This window comes from Orycteropus afer, unplaced genomic scaffold, assembly GCF_000298275.1.
Source record: "Orycteropus afer afer isolate SDZICR_OR568_19922 unplaced genomic scaffold, OryAfe1.0 scaffold00127, whole genome shotgun sequence".
Lineage (NCBI taxonomy): Eukaryota > Metazoa > Chordata > Mammalia > Tubulidentata > Orycteropodidae > Orycteropus > Orycteropus afer.
Window position 1 is genome coordinate 3,197,757 of NW_006921714.1, and position 17,201 is coordinate 3,214,957.

Consider the following 17,201-nt stretch of genomic DNA (forward strand, 5'->3'; position numbering starts at 1 on the left):
CCCAGGTTCCCTGCCTTGTGAGAGGCCCTGCTAAGTCTCTCCTCCTCCCTTCCCTCTCCTACCATCCAGACCATGTGCCATCTTGCCTGCATATCCACCCCATCATCCCTGACACCAAACTCTTATGCTGGTATGCTGGTACCCAGCTGCACCCACCGGTTTCCTGAAATATACAATGCCCCCCATCAGGGATCCTCACATTGACACTGTACCTGAGCACCCAGATGCAGAATGAGAAAGCATTCTGACTCGGCAGGTCTGGGGAGGGCCCTGAGACTCTCACCGCTCCCCAGCCCCTACCCTGGGCGTCTCGGTCACAACTCCCACCTGCTCAGAGACTGTGCTGCCCCTGGTTGTTGACACCTAACTGTTGTCCCCAACAGGGACAGGAGCTGGGAGAGCAAACCAAACCTGGGCCCTCAAGCTGATTCCAACTCACAGTGACTCTATGAAGAAGGGCAGAAGAGAACTACCCCATGGGGTTCTCAAGGCTGTAAATCTCTACAGACACAGACTGCCTCATACACACGTGTAAAGTGTACGTCATGGGTGGGAGGCACAGAAGAGCACGGGCAGCCACCCCACAGGCCTTGGGCAGCAGCCCACACTCACCAGGCTTTCTGCAGCAAAGGAGGTTCTCAGCTCCCTAAAGGTCAGTTCTTTCTTATCTTGGCCAAGGCACTAAGACACTTCCTGCACTAGGCCCATGTGGTTTTAGACCAACCAGGAGGTCAGCTGCCCTCCTCAGGCTGCACCACCAGAGGCAGCACGAGCCAGGGGAACTTCTAGGTCCTCCAAGAGGAGAAAGCACTGGTGCCCACAGCATGCAACATTCAACACGGCAGGGAAGTCAAGTCAGAGCCTGGACGGTCCCCCAGGGGGACCAGGACAACTTCACAGAAAGAAAGAGAGTATCCCAGCCTCCTACAGAGGCCCCAGCAGGGCCAGGAGCCCTGCCTGCAGCCTCATGCATCCACAGCCAGCACAGCCCTAAGTGACAATGGTGGGAACGCGGGCAAGTCCAGAGGGGGTGCCCAGCTCCCGGAAGTGAAAACGTGCTTCTCCCTTCTCCGCCGGCCACCACCTGGCTGCGGGGCGTTTAGGTCCCACAGTGCACCCACCCCAAGAGTAGATGGACCAGACACGCTCTGGCCATGGATGACCGAGACGTGGAGGTGGCCCCTGGCTTCTCAACATTCCCACCTGCATCTGAGAGCCGTGGGACAAGTTTGTAAGCTTTGGTCTGTTCTCTCAATGTCCAGGTCCTACCATGCCACTAGGGACGCCCAGTAGCTGTTTGTGAAAGCAAACCCAGCCCAGCCACCTCTTCTTCCCCGTCCCAAACACCAAGAGGAGGGCACGAGCACGGGCCTTCATGTTTCATCCCAGCAGTGCCCTGGGCCGCTGGTGGCACAGTGCCTAAGGCATGTCACTGCTAACCAGAAGGTTGGCAGTTCAAACCCAGCAGCCTCTCCATGGAAGGAAGATGGGCAATCCACTTCCATAAAGATTTACAACCATGGAAACCCAGTGGGGGTCACTATGAGTCGGAATCAACTCGATGGCAGCGGGTTTGGTGTTTTGGTCTTTAATGCTGTAACACACTCCATCATTGAGTCCACACACACACACACACACACACACACCTACTACTGCAGTCAGTGATGACTGACGTGTGGTCCTCAGTCCCTTACACAATCACTTCCTCTCCCCTGCCTCACACTAACAACCTACAGCTCGCTTGCTCTCAGTCACACTCTCTAAGCTCCTACCACATGGTGGACCCTTTACCACATTCGCTCATGTCACCCTCACACCACCTGTGAGGTGATGAGCCCCACTTCACAGATGGAGAGAGGCACTGAGATGCAGCCACGCGCCCAGGCCACACCTGCAGGCAGCGGGGCAGGGCCGAGCCTGCTGCTCCGGGAGCTCTGACTGCTCCCTGCTTCTCTGGCTACATCTGCGGCCTCCTCTCCTGACGGGCCCAGGCTCACCTTCTTGCCCAGCTGCTGGTTCTCCGTCTCCAGCTCCCCGCACCTGAGGCGGCTCTCCTCCAGGGCCAGGGACGCGTCCCGCAGCCTCTGGATGGTGCTCTGGAGGCTCTGGTTCTCCTTCTCCAGCTTCAGGACGCGGCTGGAGGCACACTCGTTCAGCTCAAACACAAACGACTTCCTGGAGGCTGAGGGACACAGAGACATCAGAGCCCAGCGCGTGCGAGCTGCCTCCCCTCTGCCCTCACTGAAGACGCCCCAGCCCCCGTGCCTGAGGTGTCAGGCACCCTGTTAGAGAAATCCTAACCCCTATACCTGTGGCCGGGAGCTCTGGTGGCGTAGTGCCTAGGGCTCTTGACTGCTAACCAGAAGGCTGGCGGTTCAAACCCACCAGCCACTCCTCAGAAGGAAGACTGGGCAATCCACTTCTGTAGACATAACGCCTCGGAATGAACTCCACAAGGGCAGTGAGTTTGGTTTGGTGTTGGTTTAGACCTGCAGCCATTATCCCATATGGAAATAGGGTTTTCTTTGTTATGTTAAGGAGGCCCTAGCCATGCTGGGTGTGTCTCACACCAGTCCCCTGACCCAGAAAGAGCAGATGAGGAACAGAAGCCAGGACAAAAGGACAAGACAGACACCACATGAAGACCACCGAGAAAGAGAAGCCAAGGAGACAAGGACCCCGCCCCAGCTAGCAGAGAGCCTGCCCCCAGAGTCGGCGCCCTGAAGTCACCCCTCTAGCCTCCTGAGGTGAGAGAACACGCTTCTGTTCATTAAAAAGCCGCTCCCACATCCTACTTGTCCCAGCAGCGCTAGGTAACTAAGACACCCGCCTCTGTCCCGTCCCGTCCCCTGGGGGCAGGAGGTGCCAGGGTCCCGAGGCAGGTACAGCCTCTCCTCGTTTCAGTTGTCTGTCAGAGAGGTGGTCCAATGCTCAGGGAAAAAGCAGGAGACAGTGGGGGAGCCAGGCAAAAGTGACAGACTGGCTCTGGGAACCATTTCTTTATAAAGCCACTGCCCGACGGCATAACTTGGTGTTTGAAGACGAGCAGGACGGCACGGGGGTCTGGGGCGCGTCACGGGGAAAGGCACAGCTGTCATGTGTGCCACGAGCCGAAGGCTGTGCTGTTTAGACGCACCAGGCATCTGTCATCCGTGGGTGAGGCCCCTGGGACACAGACAGCTTCCTGCACTTTCAGAAATGTGTCGAAGGAAAACGAGGTCATAACCTCTGTAAAACACCTGAAGGACTGTAAGAAAGACGGACACACAAGGGAAGGACAGAAAAAGGCACTGATTCTGCATGTGGAGAAGAGCACCCCCGGGAGTCAGGAGAGCTGCTGATCCCGTCCGACCGAGACAGACGCTCCCAGTACGTCCCTGGGTTTAGGCCTCTGCTTCCTCACTCAGCTGACAGGAGGAAGATGTTACCGAAGGAAGGTACCTGTGAGAGCCCTCTGAGGAAGGCCCATGTGCTCACCTGTCTGCCTGCCCCCTCACTTATGACCCAGCCTCTCCTGGGGGCGGCAGGGTGACAGCAAGCACGTCAATCCAGAAGCAAAGTATGTGGGCGAATGATGGACGAGAAGGAGTCTGTTTTCTCCCCAGTTTGCACCCTCCACCCAAGGATAACAGGAGAAAACAGCCCAAGAACAGCTGGCGTGGACTCTGGCTCCAGGCCACCCCATGTGGGTCCAGGAGAACTGCAGTCCACAGGGCTTCCATGGCTGACTTCTCAGAAGCAGAGTGACAGGCCGCTCTTCCCAAGTGCCTCTGGGCGGACTTGACCCTGCAACCTCTCAGTCAGCAGCCCAGTGCATTAACGTTTTGCAAACACCCAGGGACTCCAATGATAGCCATACAGACTCAGAATTCCAGCCATAATTCTACAAAGATCCCAAACAACAGCAGTGGGGGTGAAAGGTATGTCCAAGGTTCCAGCCTGACCCCAGCACTGACAGAAACACAAATATGAAAATGCTTTGGAGGACTTTATTCCAAGTCGCTATAAATTAATCTGAACTAGAATAAAACACCTTAGCTTCTTGTTGGGAGCTCTGGTGGCACTGGCATAGTACCTAAGGCATCTGACTGCTAACCAGAAGGCCTTGGAAGGAAGGTTGGACAATCTACTTCCATAGATGCTGCCTCGGAAACCCAAGGGGTCTCTATGAGTTGGAAGCGAATTGACGGCAGTGAGCTTGGGTGTTTTCCTTTTCGGTTTAGCTTGTTGCTGCTGTTGGCTGCTGTCAATTTTGACTCAGCAAACATCCATGAGACAGAGCAGAACTTCCCCATAGAGTTTTCTAAGCTGTAATCTTTATAGGAGCAGAGTGACAGGTCTTTTTCGCACCAAGACGCTGGGTAGGTTCGAACCACCAACCTTTTGGTTAACGGTCAAGAGCTTAACCATTGTGCTACCAGGGCTCCTTCACCTTAGCTTGCTGTTGGGTGCTGTTGAGTCGACTCCACGCACAGCAGGATGGAGTGCTGCCTGGCCCTACGCCATTCTCACAGCTGTTGCAGTGTTCGCACCCTTGGTCACAGCCACAGTGTCAATCCATCTTGGGGAGGGTCGTCTGTTTGTTTTTTTTTTTGCCAACCCTCTACTTTACTAAGCAAGATGGCCTTCTCCAGGGCTGGTCTCTCCTGATAACACATCCAAATCACTTGAGACAATGCCTTACCACCCTTGCTTCTAAGGAGCATTCTGGCTGTACTTCTTCCAAGACAGATATGTTAGTTCTTCTGACAGTCCATGGTAAGTGCAATATTCTTCACCAACATCGTAATTCAAAGGCATCAATTCTTCTTCGGTCTTCCTTATTCACTGTCCAACTGTCACACACATAGCAGGCAACTGAAAACACCTCTACTGGCTTGGATCAGGCACACCCTAGTCTTCAAAGTGACATCTTTGCTTTTTAACACTTTCAAGAGATCTTTTGCAGTGTATTTGACCAGTGCAGTATGTCACTTGACCAATGCTTCCATGGGCGTTGATTGCAGACTAAAGTAAAATGAAATCCTTGGTAAACTTCAATTTGTTTATCACAATGTTGCTGACTGTTTCAGTTGTGAGGCTTTGTTTTAAGTTGAGGTGTGATCACACTGAAGGCTGTAGTCTCATCTCCACCAACTCAGAAGCTGTGGCCCTTTGGTAGCAGACTTCTGCAGCACTCATGAACACGAGGACCATTCTTGAGGTTCTGCAAGTTGGAGTTCTGCAGGGCACTGATGACAAGCCTGGGCCCCTCTGCCATTATTTCATGACTCAGAGACAGTGATATACTGTTCTGGTTACCTCTGTGCTGCTCTAACAGAAAGTATACCACAAATGGGATGGCTTTAACAAACAGGAGTTTATTCTCTTACAGTTTGGAGACATTAAGTCTGAGTTCAAAGTGGCAAGCTCTAGGGTGGGGCTGGGTGAAAGCCCCTCAACCTTGGGCTTCAGCTCTGCCTCCTGCTCCCAGCCCACTGAAGCTAGAGGCTTTTCTTCATTCAGACAGCTGCTGGCTGCTGAGACTGACAAGCCCAAGGTTGACAAGTAAAAAGGCATAGTCCCGGTATTACCGAATCACACAGCAGGCCATTAATTCAAGTCCATTGAAAGTCCCAAGATTGGCAGAGCATGGCAGGCTGCTGAACAACGACACAGCTACATGCAGGGTTCAAGCACGCCTTAAGCGTCTGTTCTCCAAGGATTCTTCTTATATACAGGAAGGCAGATCACATCCCTAAAGCAGCTACTCAGCTGCTCACAGTAGATTCCACCATGGAGTTGCGTACCAGTCTCATCATGGGGAATACTACATCCAGCTGCCCAGTCACTCAACCAGGTCCAGGTAAGCTGACACACAAACTTAACCACCACACATCTCAACAACAGTTCTTGGCTGGGTGCTACACTCATGGGTACAGGGCTAGCCTGACACACAAGCTAACAACAACAATGCAACGCAATGCCGTGGAGTGAGATCCAACTCACAGAGACCCCTCCTTGGGTTTCCAAGGCAGCAATCTACTTCCGTAGTGATACTGCCTCAGCAGCCCAAGGAGGGGTTGCTATGAGTCGGGTTCGACTTGATGGCACATAACAAGAACATCACTACGGAAATAGATTGCCCGACCTTTCTTCCAAGGAGTGGCTGGTGGGTTTGAACTGCCAGCTTTCTGGTTAGCAGTCAAATGTCTTAGGCACTAAACCACCAGAGCCCCTGACATACCAGCTACATCTTAACAAGATAATGGTAACAAGAACCTCGGCCCTGCATTGAGTGTGCACTGTGGCCCAGGTGCTAACGTTTCATTTAATTGCTATCCTGTGAGCAAGCTCATTGTGCCCACTTTGCAGATAAGCAAACTCAAGTTTAAACAGGTTAAGTACTTGCCCTAGATCATCCACCTAATTGGCAGAGGAACTAAGCTATTGGTCCAGGTCTACAAAATGTCAATGCACCCTCAGGCTTTTCCTTCCTGATGCCATCAGTCAATATTTATTGGTCCCTAGTGCCTAAGGCACTTGACTGCCAACCAGAAGGCTGACAGTTCAAACCCACTAGCCACTCCTCAGAAGGTTAGGCAATCCACTTCTGTAGTGATACCACCTCGGAAACCCAAGGAGGCATCACTATGAGTCAGAACTGACCCAACAGAATTGAGTTTGGTTTTGGTTTTTAGGGAAGCAGTGGGTGGCACAAATGGTTAAGCACTCAGCTACAAACCAAAAGGCTGGCAGTTCAAATCCACCCAGCGGCTCTTTGGAAGAAAGGCCTCAAGTTCTATTTCCGAAAAACTCAGCCACTGGAAAGCCTGCGGAGCAGAGCTCTGCTCTTGACACACATGGGGGCACTGTGGGCTGGAGCTGATTCAAAGGCAACTGGCTTTTAATTTTTTTCAAGTTAGCTGCTATGAGTTGGGGGCACTAAGAATAAATCATGGTCACTGACCTCAGAGAGCTCACAAAGCACACAGATTAGTCTGCATCGGACAGACTTTCCAATCCCACTGCCACTCGGGCCGTGAACCAAAACGCAAGGTCTCGTGTTATTTCATCCTTGTCTGATGTAGGAGGCACCACAACTCTGCTCCACCGGGGGCAGCAGTCTCCTCAGTGGACATGTTACTTCCCAAGGGCAGGGAAGGCGAGGGTCCACCCTTGCTCTGCCCTCAGGCCCCAGCAAGGTGCAAAGGCACCAAAGCATGGAGTTAGAGAACTTCTCACACAGATTAACATCTCAATTAGCTGTTTTCAGATGTGGAATAGATGTGTTAGATGTTCCCGAGTTGGCTCCAACTCCCAGCGACCCTACGTACAACGGCAGGGAACAGGGCCTGGTCCTGCACCATCCTGAAGGTCGTTGCTGTGTCTGAGCCCACTGTTGGAGCCACTGTGTTGATCCATCTCATTGAGGGTCTTCCTCTTTCTCGCTGACCCTCTACTTTCCAAAGACCTCTGGTGGAGTCGTGGGTAAGGCATTTACCCATCTGCTAACGAGAACAGTCAGCGATTCAAACCCACCAGCTGCTCTGCGGAAGATGGGGCAATCTACTTCTGTAAAGAGTTATCACCTCGGTAACCCAATGGGAGGAGCTCTGGTGGCGTAGAGCCTAAGGCACTTGACTGCTAACCAGAACACTGATGGTTCAAACCCACCAGCCACTCCTCAGAAGGAAGGTTGGGCAATTTACTTCCGTAGTGATACTGCCTTGGAAACCCAAGGAGGGGTCGCTATGAGTCGGGTCCGACTTGACGGCACATAACAGCAACGACAACAGCAGCCCAATGGGGGTCGTAATGAGTCAGAACGGACTCGACGGCAGTGAGTCTGGAGTCTTTCTGCTTTACCGAGCGTGATGTCCTTCTCCAGGGACTGGTCCCTCCTGTAACATGGCCAAAGTACAGGAGACAAAGTCTTGCCATGCTCTCTTCTAAGGAATATTCTGGTTGTACTTCTGCCAAGTCAGATCTGTTCATTCTTCTGACTGTCCATGATATATTCAATATTCTTTGCCAATACAATTAGAAATGCATCAATTCTTCCTCAGTTTTCCTTAGTCACTGACCAGCTTTTTCATGCACATGAGGTGACTGAAAACACCATGACTTGGGTCAAGCACACTTTTGTCCTCAAACTGACATCTTTCTTTTTGTTTTTTTTAACACTTTCAAAAGGTCTTTTGCAGCAGATTTGCCCAATGCAATATGGTGTTTGATTCCTTGACTGCTGCTTCCATGGTTAACATTCTAATAACTGATCTTAACTTTGGAATGGATAGGACTCTCTAAAGAGAAAACACATCCAGCTGCTTTTAACAACCTTTCCACTATCGTGTTGTTGTTGTTGTTCCATTACACACTGGGATATTTATCAGAATATTAAAAAACGCTATAGGAAAAACAAGCCAGAAGCCCGCCACACTCCACAGCACTAAGCCAGTATTAACTTGCACTATCAGGTGCGTGTGAACGGTGAACGTGGCTATTTTAGGACACAGGAACCGGCTCATTGTTTGTCATTGTTTGTCGGTGATGAAGCTTCCTGCTTAAGTGCTGAGCGGGCCCCACCCACCCTTTATGGCACTGACACTCCATCTCAGGGTGCTGCCAGAGGGCAGTGGGGAGAGAAAGAGCCCAAGCAGGTTACTGAAAACCTGGGTTTGGGGAGAAGAGCCCCTCAGCATCTCCCACTCAGGGGGACAGAACACAGACTGCATCCTTCTTCTCCAATTATGCAAATAACAGAGGCAATCATGCCCAGGGTACGTTTAGGGTGGGGATCAGTGACCCTGGGGACTCCTCTAGCTGCCCACGGCCTTCAGTCATCCACAGACAGGCCCCTGGTGTCCCCTGGTGTCAGCATGCTGCATTCTGGCCTTTCCCAGGGTGTCCACATGGGACTGAGGGCCTGGCAACACTCAATTTGCCTGCCCTGTGCTAAGAGCCAGGCTGCCAGACCCCATATCTTCCTAAGGGAGCACTGTAACGGAACCGCTCCAAATGACACCGACACGGGACGAAGGGATGGACGACAGGGAAAAGATGCAGAGAGAAGGCTCAGCCCCGGATGTGGGAGAAGCTGCGGCTGCAGACACAGCCAGGCGCCACCCACCATTGGACAGGTCCGCGTTCTTGGACAACTGCTCCAGCTCCCAGCCGAGGTGTGCGGACTCGTTCATGCTCTGCTTCTGGGCGATCTCCAGGACCATGTTCTCCTCCAGCAGCTCCTCAATCCGCTTCTTGTCCGTGTCCCTGTCCTAGAGCAGGAGGGAAGAAGCAAAGAGTGAGGACGTGGCCAGGGGACCCCCAGAGAGGCCCCACTCCATGTATCCCCTCGTTCACTGGGGACAAAGGGACGTGATTCTGTGTTTCAGTCCAAATAAACAGAGCTGCAGAGACCGCTCCAACACAGGCCCAGCTGTGAGATCTGCTCGTGTGAATTGCTGTCAAGTTGGTTCCAACTCGCAGCAACCTCTTGTGGGCAGAGAAGAACTGGGTCCCGTGGGTCTCCAAGGCTGTGACCTTTCAGAAGGTCACCAGGCCTGTCTGCTGACAGCCTTTGAGTGGGTCTGAACTGCCAAACTTTCTGTTAGTGGTCAGAAGCTTAACTAACATTTGTGCCACTCAGCACCCATTAAAGGACACCTCAGCTGCTACCTGAACGAGTGAAGGTGTGATTCCACCCAGTGACACCTCAAAAAGCATGTGGCATTCTACTCCTAAAAGACCAGCCCCTGAAAATGCTGTGGGTCACAGTTCCAGTCTGACACACATGAGGCCATCCAGACTAGAAATCAACTTGACAGCAGCTGTTTTCAGACGCAGCCTCCCAGATCACACAGAGCCTGGGTGGTGCAAGCCCTTTGCAGCTGGCTGCTAACCTAAGGGCTGGATGGTTCAAACGACCCCAGTGGGACAGTGGGAGGGCCTGGCTCTGCTTCAATGAAGAACACAGCCAAGAAACCCTGAGGGGCTGGCCACTCTCACAGGAGGCCACGTGAGTCGGAACTGGCTGGACGACAAAGGGCTGGGATTTTTGGGGGGTGTGTACCTAGATTTCGAGGAAGACTCCAGGTCTCTCATTAAACATTATCTGAACAAAGTGGCAGCCACCCACGGCAGTGCTGTGGCCCCAGGGCAGGCCTATCGCCTCGGAGAGCCGCCAAGAGGCTCAAGAGCCATGGCTAAGCCAGCTCGTAAGTGCCAGCAGAGCCCCTTCTGGAAAAAGAACGCATGTGCATTCATCCTCACAGACCCAGCAGAGAAGGTGGGCCTCTCTGCCTTGTGGGTGCTGAGTGCTATGCTCTCAACCCTGCTGCCCCTAGTCGGCTACTCTCCACAGGTCACTGCAGCAGCAACAGCAGCAAAGCCACTGCTAAGACTTCGGACAGAGAAGGACGTGGCATAAACCGGCGGCTGCCCCCATCCGCATTCCCCCCAGCGTGGTAACACCACGGCTTGAAATACCAGTTCCAGGTCATGCAGCTTAGACTTTAGCTGCAGGTTCTCCTTCTCCAGCTCGTGGACCTTATCGCCGCGGGCCCGGGCCGCCGTCAGCTGCTCCTCCAGCATGGCTTTGGTCTCAATTAAGATGATATTATCTTCTCTCAGCTCCTGGTCAGCAGAAACACACATGCGCCCCGTCAGATGGAGGCACCTGCTTCAGGGAGACAGAACTCTGAAGACAAAGCTCATGGGCCCGTGGACCCAAACCAAGCGCGTGGGGAAAAGCCCGCTGCAGGAGTTCTGCCTCCACGTTAATCCTCAGCACCTCTGTCACTAAGCCAGGCACCCCGTGAACTGAGAAAACATTTGCATTCAGGATGGTGACACTTACTCAAAGTCTCCCACATGCCAGATAAGGTGCTGAGGAGTTTTACATCTGTAATCTCACATGGTCTGAAAGGTGGCCTCTGCTTACAGATATGGGATCTCTCAGAGGCCTCGTCTCCTTACTAAGAACAGGGTACAGCTAAGAATCCGTCCCGGCTTCGCAGCCTGAGTCTAGTTCTCTCAATTCAACATGGAATTCTCTCAATTCCAGGTCCTGGAAAAAGTGGCTCTTCAGACAGGCTTTCATTCAGAACAGTTCCCATCAGACACTTCTACATGCATCATGGGAAAGACAAAGGTTCCTGGCAGTCTCTAGGAAATGGGGTGTCTTTAAAAAGACAGCTGCACTGCAAACAGCAAGCTACCAGCCGTGAGCTCTGCCAGTACGAGTGGCAAGCCTACTGTGCATTGGCACACACTGGGTGCGGCAAACAGTGGCCAGGCCCCAGACCCCTCACGGGGCAGGGGTCCGCCGGACACTTTCACCTTGTCCCACGAGCACCACGGGGGAGGAATTCAGTTGGCCATCCTGTCTCCACTCCACCCCTTGCTAGAAGGTGAGGGATAAAGGCTCACAGGGTTCTCCGGCCCCCAGGGCCTTCCCAGCACCACCCAGCAGCTTGGGGCACTTCCCGTTAATGAGCACACATGCCAGGGGTCGGAGGGAGCCTTTCAGTGGGGACAGGCAGCTTCTGGAGCTTTCTGCCGTGACAGATTAAGACCTGCAAGTGGGCTGGAAGTTCCTGCTTTTCCACTTCGGGCTCCTCTTCCCCAGACGTGGGACTCTTGTACCGTGGGAACCACACTCAGCCCAGTCAGTGGACACGGTCGGGATCAAAGCCAGGCACCAGGTGAAGTCTGGCCATAAAGGCGTGGGGCTCGTCTGCGCACCTCACCTCTCTCTGCCTCAGGCTGAGACCAAGACCACTGTGGAGCCATGCTGCACTAGGCTCTCTGCATCCCTGCCCCCCCCCACACACACAACAGCCCCGAGGGGAAGGCAGGGACTGCCCCTTCTTACAGATGAAGAGACTGACTCGGCTAAATCAAGGAATGAACCCCAAAGTCACAAGGCCTCACGCCATGGAGTGAACGTGGGTCCACTGAGAGCCACATCCCGTCTCTCTCCACTGCCCTCAGACACTCCTCCAGGGACACAGGAGTAAGAAAAATCCAGACCGCTACTAGCCACAGCCACACAACGCCAAGGGCTTCAAGGAAGAAGCAAGCCAGCCTGCCCCCTCTGGCCTCTGGGCCCACTCGATGCTCCAGCTGGTCTACCCACCAGCGTTCCCCCAGCACCAGCACGTCCTCTCAGGTCCTGTGCTCCCACGGCAGTCGGCCCCTCCAGCCTTACAACCAACTCCACTTACCCTTCAAAACCCAGCTGATGACCAGGTCTGCTGGTCTGACAGAGCCTGGGGACTATGGCCCCTAGCTGCCCATCAGGTCTGGAATTGAACCCACACCTGCGGCTTCCAGCCCAACAAAAGACAGGCATATGAGCCGAACATTTCCCTGAGGTAGATACACTCCTTGGAGAGAACAAGCATGGGAGAAAGAAGGGCTGCTTATGCACAGGGAGACAGCTCAGGGGGCAGGAGTGCATGGAGGGATGGACACAGGGAAGAGGTAACTATGGGGAGGAAGTGGGAGGGGAGCTGTTACATTGGGGTAAATTGTAGTCAATGTCATGAGACAACGTGTGTGTGAACTGCTGTATGGAAGGTGAATTTGCTCTGTAAACTTTCACCCAAATCACAAAAAAAAAAAAAAAAAAACCAGCCTGAGGTCTCCCTCTGAGAGCTCCCTACTCCAGCCACGTCACCTGATGAGTGGGGCACATGGGTTCCCACAATAGCCTGGGCACACTCAGGCTGACCTGCCCTCCTCTCCTGAGGTCATAAACTCCCCAGGCCCAGGGACTGCACCGTTGGCTGAAACACGCTGTGCTGGGAGCGGGCGTCGGAGGTGGCCTGTGAGGCAGACGCTGAAGGACTACAGACTCCCAACAGGCAGGGACGGGCAAGGGCACCAGGAAGCAAACAGGATGAGTCTGGCTGCTGCTCAAATGAGCCTTAGTTTCCTGCTGCCTTCAACCTCCACTGTATCTGGCAACAGAAACACCTCAGTCAGCCACTCAAAGCCTGCCTCCTCCTGAGACGGGAGATGGGAGGGATGCCACACCCAGGCTCCTGGGACAGCTCAGCTGGAGATCAGCTGAGACCTGAGAAGCCGGATCCCAGCCCTTCAGGCAGCAGCCCAAGGCCAGCCCCACCCCTGCCCTGCCCCCAGCTGCCCTCCAGCCCAACAAACACTGGGGGGCTGGGGTTATCAGCCCAGGGCCAGATGTGAGGGCTGGCCCCAAGTGGCATGAGAACAGTGCTGAGGAACATGGGTTTCCGGTGCCAAGGTCACCACGCAGGCCAGCCATGGGACCTGAGGCAGTCTGTGTCCCTCAGTGCGGTTTCCTCCTTCCTAAGATGGACATGAAGATAGAGCTGATGTGGGAATCCAATGAGATACCAGTAATCAGCTGTGGTCTAATTGACACGGGCTCATGGTGGCCCCGTGTGTATAAGAGGAAGGACACCATGTGATGCCATGATGCAAGCCAAGGAGCCGGGGCCACCAGAAGGCGGGAGAGAGGCAGGCACAGGTCCTCTCTCAGCGCCTCAGAAGGAGTCAACATGGCTGACACCCTGACCTCAGACTCCCAACCTCCGCTGAGACAATGGATTTTTGTTCTTATTAGCCACCTGTTTACAGTATTTTGCTAGGCAGCCCTGGGATGGTGAGCAATTGTGCTGGGAGGCCGAGTGCAATCAGGGACTATCTCGCAGGTCACATGGGCAGGGCAGAGCCACCCCACAGCAGGCCTCTTGCTCAACCTGGACTTTGGATTAGGTGGCAGGGCGTGTGTGTACATGTGAGTGTGTGCTCGAGTGCACACCTGCTGTGGCAGAGGGTGACCATTAACCCAGCTTCTGACTGGCCACTGCCGCACCAGCAATGCATCTATTTCCCGGCCGATGGCTGGCCCTTTCTGTGCACACTGCCCCGGGCCCCCACCTCCTCTTGGAAGGCTCTCCGTGGCGAGGGACTGGCTAGAACTAGCTCATTGCAAACGTGGTCCTATGCCACATGATGCCAGGACATGAGGGGTCTCAGAGATCACCCAAACCACCCTCTTCCTTTTACAGATTGGGAAACTAAGGCCCAGAGAAGGAGCAAGACTTGCCTACCACCCAGTGAGTGCCACTGCCAGGACTGTGCCCAGCAGTCTCTGCCCCTCAGGCCATGGTCACTTTGCAGTCAGCTGCCTAGAGAGCTGTCACTCTCTCCCAGAATGCAGACAAGCCCCACCCCCACTGCTGGGTACACCGGCACCTCCCCAGCTGCCCTCTGCTGCTGGTGGAACGTTCAGCCAATAACATACCACAGAGAAGGTGGACCTGCCAGGCGAGGTGGTCCTGCTTTCCTCCCCCTCCCAGAGCCCCAGTAAAGACCATCCTGGCCGGCAGTTGTCACCAAGGTGGCTGGCTGTTTGCACATGGAATTCAGAGACCCCCTACTTCCCACTGTGTCCCAGGATGTGTATCCTGGCCCTACCCTCCTTTCAGTTATTTTAACCTAATATAAATCAGGAGCCACAGAAAAGCGACCCAAAGTTTACAAACAAAGCACGTCAATTTGTGTCCCATGCTTTTCTAACCTCACCCCTGCTCAACCCGTCTTTGTCATTGCCTCCCAGGGGCACCTACCATGCCCCCTGGCTGCTGTTCTCTAAGCTGATGTCACTGAGAAGGGCACAGTGATGCCCACACTGATGGGCTCCTGAAAAGGGGCACTTGCTCTATCATGGCCTGGAGTCCACGGACCCAGCCCCATTCACAGCCCACAGGGCATGTGCAAACCCATCTGTGTGTCCCTGCTGCCCAAGTAAACTCTCACACAGATATACACAAGACTGCTTGTGGTCCGTGAAACTGATAGAAGATTTAAAGCGACACTAACCTCATGGTCAATCTCCACTATATAAATGATTAAACAGGATATGGAAAGTACTATCATTACTATAAGGAGCCCTGGTGGTGCAATGGTTAAAGTGCTTGGCTGCTAACCAAAGGGTCCCCGGTTCAAACCCACCAGCTGCTCTGCAGGAAAAAAGACCTGGTGATGTGCTCCCATCAAGATGACAGCCCAGGAGACTCTATGGGGCCATCCTCCTCTGCCCTACACAGTCCCTATAAGCTGGAACCGGCACACAACTATTACTATACCAAGTCGTGCATTGGAGGGGAACGTGGGAAAGGGGTCCCCTAGCTCAGAGGGCTGGGAACCTACCTAGGCGAGGCTTTATGCCTTGAATAATCAACAGGTCAGTGGACGTTTCTAGGACACAGCTGGTCTACCTCCCACCTGGTGCAGGGAAGGCTGTTTGTGCATGGCATCAAAGGTGCCTTCTCAGCAGGGGGTCAGGCAAGTTGCCCTCTCACTCACATTCCTCAGGGACAGACACTCCTAGAGTGGGGCTAGAGAAGATACAGGCCCTCCTCACCCCCAGTTTCCCTCCACCCAGCCAAGAACGCCAGGGCCCCCCAGCAGCAGGAGAACACACAGGGGTCTTGGGCAAACAGCCCAACTGGCATTATAGCACAGCAGCAAGCCAAGGCCACAAGTGAGTGGTCCAAGCACCTGGCTGCACATGGGCCTGGGTCTGCTCTCCCATTAGGCTTGACGCTCTCACCTGCATCACCCCACCACCTCAATGTTGTTCGGTTGTTGTTAGATCATACTGAGTTGGCTCCAATGCATAGCGACCTTGTGTACAACTGAACAAAATATTGCCTGGTCCTGCGCCATCCTCACAATCCTTACTGTACCTGAGCCCATTGTTGCAGCCATTGTGTCAATCCATCTTGTTCAGGGTCTTCCCTTCCTTCGCTGACCCTCCACTTTACCAAGTATGTTATCCTTCTCCAGGGACTGGTTCCTTCTGACAACATGACCAAAGTGGATGAGACAATGTCTGGCCATTCATGCTTCCAAGGAGCATTCTGGCTGCACTTCTTCCAGGAAAAATTTGTTCGTTCTTCTGGCGGTCCGTGATATTTTCCAGTTTTCTTCACGAACACAACTCAAAAGTATCAACTTTACCACAACTCTTCTGTCTTCCTTTTCCATCACTCAGCTTTCACATGCATATGAGGTAACTAAAAATAGCATGGCTTGGGTTAAGAGCACTTTAGTCTTCAAAGAGACATCTCTGTTCTTCAGCACTTGGAAGAGCTCTTTCGCAGCAGATCTGCCTGATGCAATATGGTGTCTAATTTCTTGACTGTGCTTCCAGAACTCATCAGAGTGGCTTCATGGGCTTTCTGTGGGACTGGTCCAAGTGTGAGGTATTTTACCTCCTTATCTGACAAACCTCATGAAGTGGTATGATCACCCTATTTTACAGATAAGGACACGGATGGTGCCAAGAAAAAGCCACAGAAATTGCAAGAAATCTGAGCAAAGGTACGCAAACAAGGGGCACTGTCATGGACTAGACGTGTCCACAGGCCCCTGTGAACATGACCTTGTTTGGAAGCAGGCCTTTGATGATGCTCATGGCACAGTAGGGAGGGGCCTTATGAACGCGGAGGGACAGGTGGACAGAGGAATGACGCTGTATGATGCTGCCGTGGAGCACCTGGAACCACCAGACGTTGGGACAGAGGCACCAATAGGTGCCCTCAGAGCCTCAGACGGAATCTCCACGACCACCACCCTCAACCCAGCCTCCCGGCCTTCAGAACCGTGAGAGTGTGAAATGCTGTCCCTTAAAGCCACCCACTCTGTGGCCCTGTCATGGCAACCCAGGAAACAGAGGCAGCCATCGCTGTGGCTGGAGGAGGGAAGGAAAAGACTCGAAAGGCATCACTGCCGTCCATCAACCAACCACACACCTTCCCTGCTCAGCCCTTACCCAAGACCGCGAGACAGAAGGGGCGCAGAGAGGGAGCCTGGGGAGGTCCAGAGGGACTGTACGGTCCCTGGATGGCACCGATGGCCTACACTCCACCATTAATATCAAGATCGGTGATTTAAATCCACTTAGCAGTCCCATGAAAGAAAGGCCTGGCAATCTGCTTCTCTAAAGATCACTGCCAAGATGATTCCTTAGAAAGCTGGAAACAGAAATACCATTTGATCCAGCAATCCCACTACTAGGTGTTATGTCCTAAAGAACTGAGAGGTAGGACACGAATAGGTATACGTACACCCATGTTCATCGCAGCCCTATTCACAACAGCAAAGAGACGGAAACAACCTAAGTGCCCATCGGCAGAGGAAGGGATACCCAAACTGGCACAGACACA

At 53.4% G+C, this 17,201-nt stretch overlaps 1 protein-coding gene across 1 annotated transcript in view; it reads right to left on the reverse strand.

The window, feature by feature from the left end:
• Positions 1 to 17,201, reverse strand: part of CCDC88C (coiled-coil domain containing 88C) — a 168,188-nt gene that overhangs the window by 61,440 nt on the left and 89,547 nt on the right. Inside the window, exons 14-16 of the mRNA XM_042781485.1 lie at positions 10,468 to 10,614; positions 9,113 to 9,257; positions 1,998 to 2,182 (exon numbers count right to left, since the gene is read on the reverse strand). Coding sequence (XP_042637419.1) covers positions 1,998 to 2,182; positions 9,113 to 9,257; positions 10,468 to 10,614 — 477 coding nt within the window. The remainder of the gene's footprint in view (positions 1 to 1,997; positions 2,183 to 9,112; positions 9,258 to 10,467; positions 10,615 to 17,201) is intronic.